The sequence below is a fragment of the Scylla paramamosain genome, chromosome 18 (genome assembly GCF_035594125.1).
Source record: "Scylla paramamosain isolate STU-SP2022 chromosome 18, ASM3559412v1, whole genome shotgun sequence".
NCBI lineage: Eukaryota > Metazoa > Arthropoda > Malacostraca > Decapoda > Portunidae > Scylla > Scylla paramamosain.
In genome coordinates, this window is record NC_087168.1 from 22,018,622 (window position 1) to 22,036,135 (window position 17,514).

The 17,514-nt window shown below is 38.2% G+C and overlaps 1 protein-coding gene across 6 annotated transcripts in view; it reads right to left on the minus strand.

Moving 5' to 3' along the window:
• Positions 1–17,514, minus strand: part of LOC135109281 (hemicentin-1-like) — a 65,996-nt gene that overhangs the window by 35,717 nt on the left and 12,765 nt on the right. For all 6 annotated transcript variants that reach the window (XM_064020570.1, XM_064020569.1, XM_064020567.1 and 3 more), the window contains exons 13-49: positions 17,352–17,474; positions 16,612–16,887; positions 16,347–16,432; positions 16,015–16,107; positions 15,694–15,841; positions 15,330–15,476; positions 15,031–15,126; positions 14,615–14,761; positions 14,278–14,409; positions 13,765–13,915; positions 13,337–13,464; positions 13,037–13,187; positions 12,779–12,897; positions 12,200–12,349; positions 11,869–11,997; positions 11,620–11,738; positions 11,070–11,178; positions 10,679–10,851; positions 10,222–10,384; positions 9,923–10,067; positions 9,429–9,571; positions 6,802–7,077; positions 6,153–6,292; positions 5,658–5,835; positions 5,087–5,292; positions 4,702–4,929; positions 4,338–4,497; positions 3,932–4,082; positions 3,338–3,453; positions 2,959–3,080; positions 2,597–2,782; positions 2,224–2,381; positions 1,733–1,881; positions 1,227–1,374; positions 743–935; positions 469–658; positions 111–229 (exon numbers count right to left, since the gene is read on the minus strand). In XM_064020570.1, the coding sequence (XP_063876640.1) occupies positions 111–229; positions 469–658; positions 743–935; positions 1,227–1,374; positions 1,733–1,881; positions 2,224–2,381; positions 2,597–2,782; positions 2,959–3,080; positions 3,338–3,453; positions 3,932–4,082; positions 4,338–4,497; positions 4,702–4,929; positions 5,087–5,292; positions 5,658–5,835; positions 6,153–6,292; positions 6,802–7,077; positions 9,429–9,571; positions 9,923–10,067; positions 10,222–10,384; positions 10,679–10,851; positions 11,070–11,178; positions 11,620–11,738; positions 11,869–11,997; positions 12,200–12,349; positions 12,779–12,897; positions 13,037–13,187; positions 13,337–13,464; positions 13,765–13,915; positions 14,278–14,409; positions 14,615–14,761; positions 15,031–15,126; positions 15,330–15,476; positions 15,694–15,841; positions 16,015–16,107; positions 16,347–16,432; positions 16,612–16,887; positions 17,352–17,474 (5,648 nt within the window). The remainder of the gene's footprint in view (positions 1–110; positions 230–468; positions 659–742; positions 936–1,226; positions 1,375–1,732; positions 1,882–2,223; positions 2,382–2,596; positions 2,783–2,958; positions 3,081–3,337; positions 3,454–3,931; positions 4,083–4,337; positions 4,498–4,701; positions 4,930–5,086; positions 5,293–5,657; positions 5,836–6,152; positions 6,293–6,801; positions 7,078–9,428; positions 9,572–9,922; positions 10,068–10,221; positions 10,385–10,678; positions 10,852–11,069; positions 11,179–11,619; positions 11,739–11,868; positions 11,998–12,199; positions 12,350–12,778; positions 12,898–13,036; positions 13,188–13,336; positions 13,465–13,764; positions 13,916–14,277; positions 14,410–14,614; positions 14,762–15,030; positions 15,127–15,329; positions 15,477–15,693; positions 15,842–16,014; positions 16,108–16,346; positions 16,433–16,611; positions 16,888–17,351; positions 17,475–17,514) is intronic.

Sequence of the window (17,514 nt, forward strand, 5' to 3'; positions counted from 1 at the left end):
AAAGGAAAGTACATACAGTGGAAGAGTTATCAAAGTTTGAGTATACTCTCATAGCTCTTGCACAAGGAACATTAAGGTCAAAAAGCCAACTTGCAATCGGATTCACAAACCTTGAACCAGGTGATTGTAGCTCTGGGTCGGGCATCCACCACACAAAGGAGCGTTACTGTTGAGCTTTGTACCACCTCCAAACTGGTGCCTCCTTCTGGCTCCTGGATCACTGGAGGCACTGTGAAATAAGACTCATGATGTATTTTCATTTGTCTTGTAAGTACTAATTCTTTATTTGTCTGTGTGTGTGTGTATTGTACTGTAATCATTGTTACCATAATAACTACTATAGTGTTTTGTATCCATAAATGACATGTGGAGTTCATATTTCTTATAATATCCTTGAAGCCCACCAAGTCTCACCTCTTAAAGCAGTGTTACGTCTGACTAAATATCTGACAATCACTTACAACTTACCAAGAACTTCTACGAAAAAGGTCTCTTCTGCTGATCCTGCAGGGTTGGAGACCACACATGTGTAATGACCCTGATGGCTCTTATTAGCATCCAGGATAATGAGTGACTGATTGACTTCATGTAACTCCAAACCAGAGTCATGTAGTTCTGATTCAGTCAACATCCTGCCATCTCCCACCAGCCATGCCACCTGTCAACAAAACAAGTACACTGTATCATTCTTATAAAAGCATAAACATATCACCTTAACATCAAAACTGACTTGATGACTCACCTGTGGTCTTGGGTTTCCACTGGAGTGGCAAGAGAGTGTGAGTAAGCCTCCCTCATACACCTTGGCCAGCCTTGAGGTTGGTGTTGGGGTGATGGTTGGTGGTGTCAGGACATTAAGAGTATAATTGGTCATCAAGTCACCCACACCATTACTGGCCACACATGAGATCTGCCCTTCCATTGAACTCAGCACTCTGGAAGGAGGGCATGTGCTTCATTAATCTAGTTTTTGCTTAATGTAATAATTCTCTTCTCTGTCAGGGGCCAAGGAGCTAAAGGAGTGGTGTGAATGAGTGTGAATGTGAAGGTGTCTTGTCTTGGCTAGCTCCTTTTTGTGAGAAACAGACTTGGTATATGTATGTGTTGTATAATATTTTCATAACAGATATCACTGGCTGTGGGAACAACATTCAGCATTGTATATGAAATGAAACTGCAGGTATTCATGGAGCCTTATTGGCAGTCTGTTATCACTGCATTAATACCTGAGTATATGTAGTTGTGTGTGAGCGGCAGAGAGCTGAATGTACTTGTCTGATGAGGACACTGGCAGACCATTAATCAGCCACTGGACACTGGGCTTGGGATTCCCGTCAACTGGGCATTCCAGAGACAATGGATGGTTCTGAAGCACTGAAAAAAAAATGTATAAAGAGGAAAATACTAATGCAAACTTCTATCTTTTTATTGCCCTTATGTATGCAAAACTGATGCTCATGAAAAGAAAAGTACAAAAAAAATCCATGGTTATGAGAACAATGTGAAGATAAATGTTAATCACTACAATGAAGGGACACAACTTATCCAATTATAAATGCTGAGTGCTATCCAGGAAAACAGAACAAAGGAAACTAATCCAAAGAAAAACCTATCTCAAGAGAAATAAATATCACACAAAGTACACAGGTAATATTATAAAAAGCACACAAATGGAAATCTTGTTCCAGCATTCAGGTTAGGTGTGTGGTGGCTGTAAAGAGAAATGAGTTACCTGTGTGGTCAGTTGGAGGCTCATAGGTGAGGGAGGGGTGGGCCAGCACAGTCACCTCAAACTCAAATTTGCCTGTGCCTGCAGCATTGCTTGCCACACACACATACCGACCACTGTCTCCATCATCAAGCTTTGTAACTCTCAACAGCCTGCCAGTGAAAAAATAAAGTGGAAATAAAAATACTATCACTTTTAATAAAACAAACTCAGTCTATCTATCTATATATCAGTCTAGCCACCTCCTTTAACGGGGAGTCACCAAGACAAAGCAACTACATGTATACATCACATTACTTCATATTCATAAGCATCCTTTTGCAAATGGAAGCCCTCTAAACCTTTAAGAAACACTCCCTGGTCTGCTTAATCAACTAACTCTCCTTTTCTTTTTCATTATCAAAAGGAAAGATCTTACCAATCAAGTTCATCAACTACTTGACATACCACAAGATGAATGAATGTTTCAGTTTTCTGTCCATTAATATCTTTACCTGCCATCTTCTGTGTCATTAGATTTGTTCAATACTGGGCTGATCACTTGTCCATTCTTAAGCCACAAAATGGAAGGGAGTGGGTTTGCCTCCACATCACAAAACAGTTCCAGATTTTCACCTTCCAGAGCCGTAATCTCCTCTTCCAGGTCATTATCCTGTTAATAATGATGATGGTGTAATGGGATTTTGCATATATAACAGCAAAAATGTTAAACTTTTACACAAGAGAGATTAAATTCATATCACTTACTTAGAAAAACAGTGTCCTGAATTATTACATTATTTAATGAAGGCTGGCTACTCCAGATCACCTACAAGAAAAAAATCCAAAATGCAAGTTTTCAGTACTAAATTGGTCCAAGAGACATACTGGACTCCAGGCTGGAGGAGTGTGAACTGAGAGAAGAGTGGTGAGGGTGGTGGTGCCAGCAGCATTGGTGGCTTGGCACGTGTAGTTGCCGCTGTCTGCAGGTGTGGCCCTCAGTAGTGTGAGGTGGCGGTCCTGATTGTCAAATTTCAAATCCAGAGTGGATGTTGAAGGGAGTGGCTTTCCATCCTAATTGAAGACAAAAAACAAAGTGTTAAAGGCAAAGAATGTTTCTTAATAGTTAAATATGACACATTTCCTGTAACAGCTGAAATTGACTATGTTTATATAAAAAGTAAAAACCATCAGCTAAATTAGTGTTTTAGAAAAAAATTTAATTAAATATACTGGGAGTCATGAGTTACCTTGAGCCATCTGATTGCTGGTGGAGGATCAGCCACCACATAGCAGCTGACAGTCACCATATGGTTGGCCACCACAGACTTCTCCACCACTGGCTTCTCAAGATCCACCAGCTTGGGAGCCGCTAAACAAAATAAAATACAAAATGCTTTGTAATATCTATTCAAATTATGCAAATACTTTGTAGTATCCATTGTAACAAAAATATTTTGTAACATCTCTTGAAATTGTTGATGAAAATTCATCTTGGTCATTTACGCAAATAACATAATATAAATATAATGAATCTCTCCTCCCTTCCTAATTTATGTTGGTTTCTCAGTTACAGGAGTAAAAATTATTACATACTTACAAGTTACAGTATGGAAAATTATGACTCACTCATTACATGAAGATTGAAGTCTTGTTCCAAGGTCCCAGCTTCATTGGTGGCCAGGCAGCTGTACCGGCCAGCATCGTCCTTGCTGACATTACGCAGGACTAGTCTTTGTGGGTTTCTGGTTAAATGGGTATTGGTTCAAGTTTCATGTAGTAAATATGTTTGTTTTCTGTGTTAAATTTATTTCAATGTCTTATTAATTTCTTCAGTCTTTAACCAGCATTCTGTTGTAAATGCAGTAAAATCTCACTATGTTGAACTAATTTGGGGGAAGGCAAATCTGACTTAACTGAAAATCTGACTTATCTGAACCCAACACTGCATTTAAATTCCTTGACCCCATGGTGTTCAGCAAACCTCTCTACACCAGGCTGGATGTCCAGGCTGTGCACTGTTACCACTTCAGCTCTTTCTTGAACATACCTTCCTTGCTCTAAACAAGTCCTTTCCCTGCCCTTAAAAGTGTCCAACTTAACCAATATCTGACTTAAAGGGGTTCAACTTAGTGAGGTTTTACTGTAATTATATAAATCATATAAATTATAATACTGCCTGCCTTTCAACCTGAGATTACTCAAACAGCTTTTGAACCTTACGTGATTATGAATGTCTCCTGAAGTATGCTGGACTCATTCATCCACAGGATGGAAGGCTGAGGTGTGGCATATACTGGACAAAATAGCTCAACATCTTCACCTGCTTTTGCATGCACATTCTCCTTCACTTCTCCTTGTAAGTGAGGAGGCACTGCATTCATTACAAGGAGAGAAAATATTAAAATGAAGATCTAGACACTGAACATAACATGATTTTCACTTATTCTCTGACAAAGGAGTCAGTATAAAAGTGAGGTATTTATTATACTTCATAATACAAGAAAAATTATCTTTAGAAAAGTTTAAGCAATTTAAGATGAAAACTTGAAGATAAGTTTTATCACACTAAATTAAAATAAAAAACAAAATAGTCAGTTGAAAAATATATACTTTAACTCATGTTTACCCTGGACTTGAAGAGTATGGTTGATAAAAATGGCTCCTGCAACATTGACAGCTAAACAGGAATAGTTGCCAGCATCTTCCTCTCTAACTTGCAACAACTTCAGTTCTCGACCATCAAGACTCACATGTATGTTGGGGTCCTCCTCTAATGGCTGTGAGTTCTGTTGATTCATCACCATATTAGTTTATCCATGTTTTAGATGACAGTGGTTGTAATGGTAGGGCAAACTTCAAATCCATTTGTTATCACACACTTCAACATTTTTCTTTTCTGATATGAAGTGCAAGAATATGATCTAAATGGTATGCCTTACTTGTAATTAAAGGAAACTATTGTCTATGCACATTCATGCACAAACATTTACCTTGAACCATGAAATGTAAGGCTCTGGGTTGGATTCTGCTTCACAGGTGAGGGTGGCTGGCCTGTTGACCATCACAACAACATTAGTATCAGTTGAATCATCCTCCACTCGAGGAGGAGTGGCCACATCCACCGAATGTATAAATTCATCAGACCCAGCAGCATTGCTGGCAATGCAGGTGTAGGGACCGCTATGGATCTCACTCACATCCACTATGTTGACCACGGACTATGAGCAAGGAAAAATGTCTTAATTACATTATATATATAAACATGTGACTTAAGTGAATATGTATACACATAACTGTGAACAGACAGAAGAAAGGTTCATATATATTTCCAGAACTAATTTCCCAAAGTCATAATTGACAGAAGTTTTTTCAAACCTTAGCAAGTGTAAGATTGCCCTCCATGACAGTAAAGTCTTCATCAATAGTTATGCCTGGCAACCTCAAATCTTCCAGTCCAACGCCATCCAGCAGCCACACAATGCTTAGCGGTATTGTGCCTTCCACCTCACAGTAGAGGCTAACATCTTCTCCCTCCAGATATGTAAGAGGAGCATCTGTTTCTTGCATAATATGTGGAGGAACTGAAAACAAAAAGGAATTCTTTACATATTTTGTTGCAAACTATCCATACTGCAGACATGAAAACACATAAGAGGAAAGGAACAAATCTGAATACATTTTGAGTACAATTTAAAAAGAAAACAGACATGGCCAGGACATGCCATGTGCCAAACAATTATAGATGGACAATTAAAACATTAGAATGACAACCTTAAGGTGGAAAAAGAAGACAGAACAGGCAGAGAACTAAGCAAAGAAGTAAAGGAAGTTCTGCCAGGTTGCCATGGAACAAACAAGGATAAGTAAGGGTTGAAGGAGACCTTTGTCCTGATGACTAGGAAAATTAAGATGTTTAATAAGTTACTCAAATATTACAGCAACTCACCTTGAACTGCAACAACATAAGAGACTGAATCTGAGCCTCCTGTGTTCTGTGCAGAGCAGGTGTAGTTTCCAGAATCTTCCACAGTTGCACTTGACACAAGCAAAAGTTGTCCATCCTCCCCAAAGCTGATGTGCTCATTGAACCCTTGCTCCAAGTGCTTTTCTATTACAGCACCATTCTGAAATTATTTTGTGTACAAAGTAAGTCAAGTAAATATTTTCTCTGAACAAGCATCATGTTATGCATACAGTCCCATATCTCATGTATATGACATCTATCAGTTTAGGAAATCACCTCCTTAAAATATCAGCAATGACTAAACACAGTTAAAGTGGTAGTGAATAAGCTGTTCAAGAAAAATTGCCTCAGTAAAAGCAGTTTAATTGCCTACTTGGAAAGACATGAATTTGTAAAGTGAAGTTTTAAGAACTTCTATGAGTACTGTGAAGACCTATAACTTTATTACCATCGACCAATAACAGCTGAGATCTATACCTTGCTCCATGTGATGTTTGGCAGAGGTGAGCCCACAACAGGGCAGTACAGGGAGAAGGGCGTGTCAACCATCACTTCCTGATATGGCTTAGTGTCTGGTCTGTCCATGTCCTTCTTCAAATTTGTTATTCTTGCTGGCACTAAAACAAGATTATTGTTGGGGGTGTGCCATACAGAAAAATGCCTATGAGACAAAAAAATATGGGCCAGTACGATTATTTTTCCATAGGTTATCACCCATATAAACACCCACAAGTCCATGCACACACACACATACTAAGAGAACACATCAAGAAACTGTACAAAAAAGAGCAGAGAAAGATGTGAGATAGTACAGTTTTCCTGACAGAGCAATCTGCCAGTGGAGTGAATGTGTTGAGTGATAAACTGTGTGCAAGGAGCATTCACATCTTTAAGGATAAATATGGCAAATTAACTTTAAAAGACAAAACATTATAAGCTTAGCTCAATCTTGAAAAAAATATTAGGTAAGAACAATTAAATAAGTACACACACACACACACACACACACACACACACACACACACACACACACACACACACACACACACACACACACACACACACATAAAGTAAGTTCAAACAGTAAGCATGGATTAGGCAAGAGCTATGTATACACATAACTTACCAATCACTCTCACAGCAAACTGTTTCTCTACACTTCCAACTGGATTGCTGGCCAGACAAGTGTAGTCACCACTATCTTCCTCTTGTGTATCATAAAGCAGCAAATGTTGTGGAGATTCAGATGATGGCAATATTTTTTCTTCCCTCAGCCAGGTAATGGTGGGTCTTGGAGTGCCCTCAGCTGGACAATGCAGGATAACTTCTTCACCAGCAACAACATCAATTTCCTCCACTAGGTCATCAGCTTTACCATCTTCTTTTCTTATTGATGGTGGAGCTGCCAGGTATAAATGTCAGTAACATAAGACATGAGTATGTATCTTCAGATGAGACAAGATTGAATTTGATTAAGACATAACAGGAAACCAGTTATTGTATCTATTTATCCATCTATCTATTTATTAATTAATATGTCTATATCTAATGCCTCTTCTTAAGATCTCAACCAAGGAGATGGCTATGACAGAAGTCTCTATTCATTCCAATTTTTGTGTTCCTCCTTGCATGCTACAATCCTCTCATCCTCCACTCAATTCTTTCTCTTATGTGTTCCAGCACTGTCCCCCCATTTCAATGAAGGTCATCCTTTGCCCCCACTAAATTTACTACAGTCACCTTGCTTTCTGCTGCTCTTTTTCCTGTTTGCCACTCTCCTGGTTGCAAATGGAGAAATTTTAGAGAGGAGTGAATAAATTTTACAATGTGTGGATGAAAGAATAAGGTTAATGGTGAATGCTGAGAAAAAAAAAGGTAATAATTGTTGAGAAGCAGAGATATGACTTTAGCACACTCTGTAATGTGGACATGCCAGTAGTACATAGCTGCCCACTTTTAAAATTTCACATCATTGTGGAACACCATTGTGAGTGGCAAATCATGTTTGCACCCTTAACTGACCTCATGGTGTCTAATTTAGTGCACTGGGAGTTACTTTTAATGTTATAACCCAAAAGATTTCCCTTGAGGATTTTTTGGCCCAGTGACTGAATTGTCTAAGTGGAGATGTAACAGCTTCCTTTCTGGCTAATTAAAAAATAAAGCAATGGCTGCATCCTTGCTCCACCACTGAACACTTACACAGACTGTGTTGGTAATTCTCATGGCTCAGTTAATATGTTTCAGCTCCTGGCAATATTAATCACTGATCCTGATTTTGCCAATGACTGTAGTCTTGATGGAGTCACTGGAGGTTCTGGTAATGTCTCATGAGACAGTATCAAGAAGTGAAGCTATTAGGCCTTAAGGTCTCTTGGACCATGGCCAAAGTCCAGATGTTTGGAGACTTACTGGATGAAATATTATGGTATGTGTGGCAAGGACTGAGAACTCGCAGAGCTTCACATACCTCAGTGGTGCAGTTCATTACAATGGTGGGTCTTGCCAGGAAGTCATCCAATGCATTGGCCTGCCCCATGATGTTATGGACTCACTCAGCATGAGTGTACACCTGTGCAGAAGAACAAAGATTCTGATCTTCATGTCCTTTGTGCCCCATTTTGTTCTATGCTTGAGTGACACAGACTATAAACATCAATCTGAAGTAGGGAATCAATCCCTTTGCAAACTAATAACTTCACAGATTCACAGCATATCAATAGTGATCATGTATCAAATCAGCATTTGTTTCACGAGACTTAGTACCAGAAGCATGTTAACAGTCTGTGAGTGAACGTCAACTCCAATTATATGAACCTGTGATATGCTACCCCAAAATTTATCCTGCTCATCAAGTTGTATCTATAAGATACAAGGGAAATTCCATAAATCTCCTGGTTGAAGGAGATTCATGGATTCTGTACAGCAATATTCAGAATGGGAGGATGTCTGCACAGGGGTTCACTCAGCAGGTGGATAGTAATGCACCTACCCTCTCATGTATTCCTTAATGACAGTGATATTTCTTGTCAGAACTAGAGTCAACAATCCCAACACATGAATAAATTCCTTATATCATGAGTGCAAATGAAGTGCTTTATGACACCTTCATGAGTACATTCAGCCACAATGGAGCCACTTGTGCAATCAGATGTTAAGTTCTTCCTGTTGTACTTGCCCTAACTTTGGAAGCAGGGGTCCTATAATGCATAAGGACCTCACCCTTGCATAGCCAGAGAGTGACAAGAGAATGTTTACCACAAACTGGTGAAGGAACTGAGTCTGGAAGACTCCCAAGCCTTCCTTGAATGAAAGCATTCAACTGGAAAACACACTATACCAACACCTGTTGTGTCTAGTGACTCCTGTCATCCAATATATTTTTGCTTATGTTTTGTTTGCTATCTTTTTAATCAGCCACTAAAAACAATCATCACTGATAAAGAAAATAATGCAGTAATCAGTTCTCTTTATTGTAGTACTTTTACTTGTCTGCTGGCAAAAAAGTGAGAGTAAACACACCATTTTTTTTGTCAGTGTAACCCAGCCTCAAGACTTCTGCCATGGCCATCCCATCTAGGGAGCACCAGGAGTAAGGATAAACTTACACTAGACCAGACTGGTCAATATTTTCAACCAGTAGTTCCCTGTTGCTATTCAAGCTGTTTAGAGGAAGATATTGACTTTAAAGAGAACTGGTAAAAGGTAATATTACTTGGATGATTTTGTAACATAATGAAATGATTAACTCACTGAGGACTGTTAAGTTGAACAACTTGTGTCTGGTGCCAAGGCTGTTCTTGGCAGCACAGCGATACACCCCAGAAGAGTGAGCATCTACTTGCAGCAAATTCAACACCTGACCATCAGATGAAAGCTGGTGTTGTGCATCTGGCCTGGAACAAAATATATAATTTCTGAATTACATTTCAATAAGCTTAGAAACAATCACTTCTGGAATGCCTTTATGATAAACAAAGTCCAAAAGAAACCTTACTGTATTCATAAACATTAGTTATATTATACTTGGCCACTGTTATATCTATGGTAACACCCAGGGAGAGAGTGGAAACAACCAAAAATATGAATTGTATTTTGATGACAATGAGATTCAGCACTGGTACTGGTTAAATATTTTCCTTGAGAAGTGCAGATAATAATGCTGCAGATAGGGTTAGTGTTGTTTCCTATTTCAGTTACAGTAAGATCTTCAAATAACAAAAACAAAAGTAAACTTGTGTACTGACCAATGTGGAAGTGGCAATCCATTCTTCATCCAAGAAACAGTTGGAGGAGGTGAGCCAATTACTCTGCAGTCCAACTGAGTGTTGGTGCCTTTCACAGCATTCACATTGTTCTGATGATTTTTGTTGTCTTCAAAGATGGGAGGAACTGAAAAATATATTTATATTCTAATATTGTGTCAATATAAATTAATTATAAGGGAATCAAACCCTATAAATTTAAAAGCTACATAGTACAGCTAAGTACGTTCCTATTATTGACTTATAAGAAATATAAAATCAAACAGAATGTCATAACTAACCCAACACAGTGACACTGAAATTCCTTTGAATGGTGCCGGCTGTATTCTCTACGGTGCAGGTGTAGAGACCGGCATGGCTGGATGATACTTCTGGCACACTCACTCGACCTCCACTACTAGTTACATAATCTTCAAGTGGAGATCCATTATGAAGCCAAGATACCTGAAGCAGAATGAAATATGCTGTTTCATCATAAATAAATACATCAGAGTACATAAATAATTCTAGTGCTCTCTTTTCTACTTTGAGGCACATTCATAAACACTTTTATAGAATATTCAGGTTTCATGCAGTCCAAATTTCATGATTCTTGTGTTGAGAATGTGCATTTATCTTTTATATTTCAGTAATTCAATAAAACAATTCTTGGGCAATTAATAATTTGAAATCTGGTAAACAAACTATGAAAATCACAAATCATTCAAATTTTGTTTAAGGTATGAGAGTTTGGCTGACCTGTGGCTTGGGATTTCCAGTTGCATGACAGTCCAGGAATAGCTCCTGGCCAACTCTTAACTCAGTCTCAGGATTGTGGTAGAACTGACTGAACTGCGGAGCTACAAGCACCTCCAAGTTATATGACACCTCTGTTTCACCTGCGTCATTCTTGGCCACACACACATAAGTACCTGCAAGAATATGATGCTCTCTTTTTTTTTTTTCAAGATACGGAAAGTTTGGAATAGCTGATGGTAAACAAAAGATCACTTGTGAAAAATTCTTAGTTTGATCAATCTGAAACTCTATTTATTAGTTAACTTAAAATCAGCAGATGCAATCCTAATATAAGTTAGTTTTGATAAGAAATCAATTATGCTTATGGTAAAAAGAGAAAAAGATAAGTTACCATTGTCAGCAATAGTGACCTCCAATATGTGAAGTAAATGACCATTTTCTTCAATTATTAGATGAGTCAAGTCAGCACGATCTTTGGTGGAATGAATGGAGACACCATCCTGGACAATAGACACCAATGCTTCATTACACACTGAAATGCAATTGAAACTAATATATATGCCTCAGACTTAGACTCAGCCTCCAAAGCATTGTCAGATACCTCCAGCCAAAAGCAAATTCTTCTTTCAGTAAAAGCTATCTATCTACCCATCTACTTATAAACTTATCTTTCTAGAAACAAAAAAGATAAAAATGACAGGGGATCACTTTTTCATACTGGTATCATATGAAGATCTGAGATCATTATTTAACATTGGGTCTAAAACAATAGTGTTAATGAAAGTAACATGATCTGAGAGCCAACATTGAGCATGCAAAACAACTGGTCACAACAAGCACCATCCAGCTTTGTTGGAATTCCTCTATCCAAAAATATGGAAGGTGACAGTGATTGGACTGTAAGGGCCATCTCTAAGCTAATGATGCAGGACATTACATACCTTGAACCAAGTAATATCAGGAGGGGGAACTGCATCTATAGGACACCTAATCACTACTTCATCTCCCTCAACTACCATTGTGGCCTCCTGCCAGTTCTGCAGCAATGCCCGAGGAGGAACTGTTCAGGAGAGAAAAACAGAAAAGGATGGTAATGATGATGATGATTATGGTGGCTAAAATACAAGATGAATGATGAAAATACTTAAATAAGACACTGTGAAAAGATTCTTTATAAGAGTTGAACTTACCAATAACTTCGACTTCATATTCAATATGAGCTTCTCCAAGCATATTTGTGAGAGTACACCTGTAGTTGCCTGAGTGTTGTGGAGCAGCATGGGACACCTCCACAGTGCCAGAGGTGGATATGATCAGATCTGTAACAGACGAAAGGTTTCAGTGAATACTCAATAATATTATAATGGTCAAAGATTTTCACAGTACCTGTAATTTTTAATAGATGTGTAAGTAGTTTCATGTATGTCCAATACATGTTAGACATAGCACAGTACAAGTTTTCTTCCAAATATTTAATATTAGCTTAGAGCAGAGAACATCAACAACTATACATCAGCCTACCTGGTGTTGGATGTAGCTTTTCTCCATCTTTGCTCCAGTCTTTGGTTGGTATTGGATAAGCTTCTGCATGGCAAGGAAGAGACAGCTGCCCCCCCTCAACAACTCTCTTCTCTGGAGTGTATTCATGAATCTCCTCTACAACAGGGGCATCTGTTGTAAAAGATTATTTACATCACTCCTCCATTGCATGCAAATTAAACATGAAAGATCATCACAATGAAAATGTTCTCATAATGCAACAAAAGCTGTCCAAAGAAGTCATAGGATTAGGTTCTCAAGAAACATTCAATAAGCTGAGAACTGACTTACAAAAAACAAATAGAGGAATGTCTGGAGAACTATAGCCTTTCTTTAGCAAATGATACCAGCAAGTCCACACAGCAGTCCAGGGATGTCAGAATGTGTATTCTAAAATCCCTATGTTCTGTACATAATTATGACAGAAAGTGAAGATCAAACTCTCAAAAGGTTTCAGTGGACTGTAGAGTCATAAGCAAATCCCACTGCAGTGCTGATGACATGGGAAAAAACTTATTTACTTCATATTACTTGCCACATTTTTTAATATAAACTACTTACAATTTACATAAACTGTGAATTCTTTCTTTGCTTCTCCTATTGAGTTTTGTGCAGTGCATGTGTAGATGGCAGCCATGGAGGGAGTCACATTCCTCATCAGCAGGTACCCAGGACCTGGTCTGTGTACACATGATAATGTTAATATCAAACACTAAAACTGTTCTTGGTCTTAATGAGAAAACATTAATATTAAAATCAATGATAGCTTACAGCAAGGAATGCCTCACTTACAATCAAAATTATTTGACAAACACTTACTGAAGATCGACTGTTTCTCCAAAACTTTCTCCGTCCTTCTCCCAAGTGACATAAGGTTGTGGATGACCTGTCACCTCACATGGCAGCTTGAGATCCTGTCCAGCAAGGACTGTCAAGATTTCATCTCCAGCAGGTGATATCTCAGGTTCATCTGTACAAAACCAAACCAGACAATGATATATAATGCATCTTGTGTATATACTAGTGGACATAAACTGCAAGATACCAACAGTCAAATAAATACTGGTATACATATAGATAAATACAGAAGAGTATTTCACATGTAAAGAAAATACTAACCATTAACTTGCAGATTGACAGGTATACTTGTGGTGCCAGCAGGATTCTTAGCAATGCAGACATACGTCCCTGCATCACTCTGTCTTACTTGCTTTATTATGATAAAGCCATTTTTTGACACACGCATTCTGGCAAAAATGGGGGCAATATATAATCATGGAAGTCATACAGCAAAAAGTATCATGTTATTTTAGCTAAAATGAACTGGTTGATTGAGTGATTTACTGTGCCACAGCAATGAGGTAATGTGGCTCCATTTAAACACATTTGTAAATCTGTGACATGGAGAATGTTCTATGGATGTAATTTATTTATCCTTTTTTACAAATCTCTGCTTATTGCTCTCATAATCATCCACTTCCACATTCTTCTGCCACTTCATCTATCCATCTACACTTCACGTAGCTGCCAGGCACACCCAAGCCTACCTGCGTGAGTCAAATGGTAGAAGCTGCCCATCCTTGGTCCAGGAAAAAGTAGGCCTCGGGTCAGCCTTGACTGGACACTTGAGCCTTGCAACATTCCCTTTAAGGACCACCACATTCTCTTCTCCTCTGTTAGTCTTAACTCTGGGAGGAACTGAAACAGACAAATGATTTTTATTTATAAACTTATAAATTAGAAAATATATTTAAGAATTTTCTGATGCAAATCAAAACTATTACTAATTTATTAAAATAATACTGAACAGCAATATTAGGTGCAATAGTTACATGGATAATAAGCTTGTTTCATGTGTCAGGTAAAGTATACAAAAGAATCTTGACTGAGAGATAGAAGGAAGTAACTTAAAAAATGGTCAACAAAAAGCAAAGAAGTTTAAGAAAATAATTGTATGGATTATATATTAGTACTAAAATTACATTAATAGAATACTTAAGTTTTTACACATAAACCTTGTGAAAGATGGGATTGACAGACAATATAAAAGCCATATTTACCCAGTACAGACAGAGTAAGGGTGAGAGAAGAGTTGCCAGCCAAATTAGTAGCAACACACTGGTATCTCCCTTCATCTTTGGATCTTACCAAAGGAATCTTCAATGATCCGTCATCATCTATCATCATGTCCTCTGTTGATAGAGAAAGCCATGTGGGCAATTTGACTCATTAAGTTCACAGAGTTAATCCTATACAGAAATCTTTTCATTTTAAGATCAGATTTTCAGATCTAGGACCTGCACTGAAAGATGTAAAAACAGATGAAAGAATTATATGATAAAAATTTAATGTAGAATGTTTTTTATATAGTATAATATAAATGATAAAATTTCATACCTGTTCCTGAATAGATGGGTGACCCTTCATAATACCAAGTAATCTGAGGAGGAGGATTGGCCATGACAACTATGCATGGCAGGGTGACAGCGGACCCCCTAGTCACCTCTAAGTGAGGCACTTGTGGAACTGCTACCAAGGGAGCCACTGCAAGGAAATGAAGACTGGATTGCTACTATGATGCCACTTTTGTTATTTATCCTATAAGTTTATTTCTTAAAGGCTTAGATAGTTTGCCTTCATTCACCATGACAAAGATAAGTAACTGAATATCAGGTGTTTGAGCAAAACTCAAACAGAAGTTTATTCATGGAATATATTTGGGATTTCCATAAAACACAAAATAAAAATCAAGAGGCTGCAAAACCTGATGTACCAATGAAACATGATGTACAGATATTGTAATCTATACTCACATAGTCCTGAAACAGAGAGTGAAACCTGCAGCTGTAGCCTCCCATAGCGGTTCTCAATGATGCATTTGTATGTTCCCTCATCCTCCACCCGTACACCTGAGAAATCAGTTCAGTCAAAACAGTCAAGAGTGCAAAGAAAAAATCTGTTTTCCAATACTTTCTTGATATGAACTTTCATTATCTACTGCACTATTTCTTATATAACCAAGAAAAACTCCCCTTTAGCCATAATTTTTAGTCCATCCTACATGACTTATTTCTATAAGAGTTCACAGAATTAACTTTATTTTGACACTTACCCTTAATTCTGAGATTGCCATCCCTATCTTGAGCAAAATGGGAAGGGAGATGAGAACCATCAGCCTTGTACCAGGTGATGGAAGGCTCTGGCACTCCAACACCATAACATGAAAATCCTCCCATACTACCAATGTCAAGCTCAGCGTCTGAAATTTATCAGAATTCATAACTCACACCTGTCATCATTACCACTGTCATTACTGTCATCACCACTAACATTACTGTCATATACCCGATAACACAGATGGTGACTGCTACAGTGAACGTTCACAAAGTAGGCAGCTATATTATACTGCTACCCTAAACTAACTGTACAAGTATTTCTTCCATTAGTGTAACACTTTATTGTCATCATAAGCTTACCTGTAGGAGCCTGAATGATGGCTGGAGCAGCACCGACCCTTAGAGAAATTTGTGCCTCATCAGTACCAGCCCAGTTGGTGGCTCTACAAGTGTACTGGCCAGCATCATTCTCCTGGACTCCCAGAATTTTAAGGTAATCATCTTCCATCTGCATCATCAAACAATAATAAGTTTCATTATAACATTAATCTTAGTTTCTTTTTAATAAGTATTGGTGCAAAATTCAATATTTCATTGTCGTTTTCATTAATTTACAAACTGATGTAAGAAAAGTATTTTCTGTAATTAGTAATGGGTAAAAAGAATAATGGTCACTGGCACCTGTATGAAGGACATAGGGACAAGTGGTGCAGTGTCCTTGAGCCACTGCAATGTGGGCTGTGGAATTCCTGCTACCAGGCACTGCATCTTTACCTGTCAATGGAAATGGAACATTTGTACACCATGAACTATGTGCACTAAGATAGTGTTCTTGTTTCCCAAATCTTTTCCCCCCACTTACATCCACAGCCATTAAGGTATACCACTCTGAGACTGCAGAGATTTGACTTCTTCCAGGCTTTTCATTTTTTTTTTTTACATGAAATTTAATAGTTCAAAGTAACAACAGGTTTGTGAATGTGCAGATAAGAGTAATAAAAAGAGTCACTTACTGTTTCTCCACTTCCCACAAACAATTCTTCCTCAAATGGTACTACTTGGGGAGCCTCTGTGTATCTCAGTGTAGATACTGCCCTTGCTGGGAAAGATATGTAAATTGAAAACTTTAATGTCTTAATAATATTTACAGTCTGACACATGGAAGTGACACACAAGCAAGGAATCTGTTTGTAATCAGAAATAAATAATCCTGAAAAAAAGGGCTAAACATATATCAGAGGCACAAAACAATGGGAACCAAATACTGCCATGATTTACCTGTGCCAGATGAACTGGATGCAGTGCAGGTATATGTTCCTTCATCTTCACGGGTAGCCAGGGACACGTGCAGGTCAATCTGGGATGCTGATCCATTAGTGGGCTCAGTGAGTGACATGTCATCTCTTGACCAAGTCAAGGTAGGATAAGGGAGGCCTTGGCCTAAGCATGACAAGGTGACGTTCTCTCCTCTTCTGTAGCCCAACACTTCTGGTACTACTGTCACCTCAGGCAGTGACTGTACAGTGACATGTAGTTCCCTTGACTGCCGTCCACCTACAACAAACACCCAAGTATTAGTACTACAAATGGTAATGTTTAACTTAATCATTTGACAATCTAAGGACAGTGAGCACAAATCTTTACTAGCCAACTTAGTACACATTACAAGAATTATTGGCAAATTTTATACTGTATTATGTTTAATAATGATGAATAAATGACTGCTGCCTTTATGCTGATCCTGATTCTACATAGAAGCCAACACAGCAATCTTAGCAATGAAACCTTTAGTGTACAGCCATCCTTTATCACAATTCCTATATATATTTCTTCCTTCACCGACTTTACTGTTGAGTCTAGTTGCATTTTTATAATTCCAGCCAAGTCTATATGTGTTTCACATTTTAATCCTCCAAAGCACAATAATGCACAAAATTTCATACTTCAGTCTTGGCCCTAGAAATAAAACTTATTTGAATATCTTAGTGTGTGTGTGTGTGTGTGTGTGTGGTAGTGACCTTCACTGGCTGCAGTACACCTGAACCACCCCTCATGTTGGCTGCTGGGCTTCTGAAGTATGAGGGAGTCATTGGCCAGCACTTGATATCCCTCCAGCTCTTCCACACTCACAAAGTCACCAACTGCAAACCAACAAGTAAAAGATTATCATACTGGTTCATA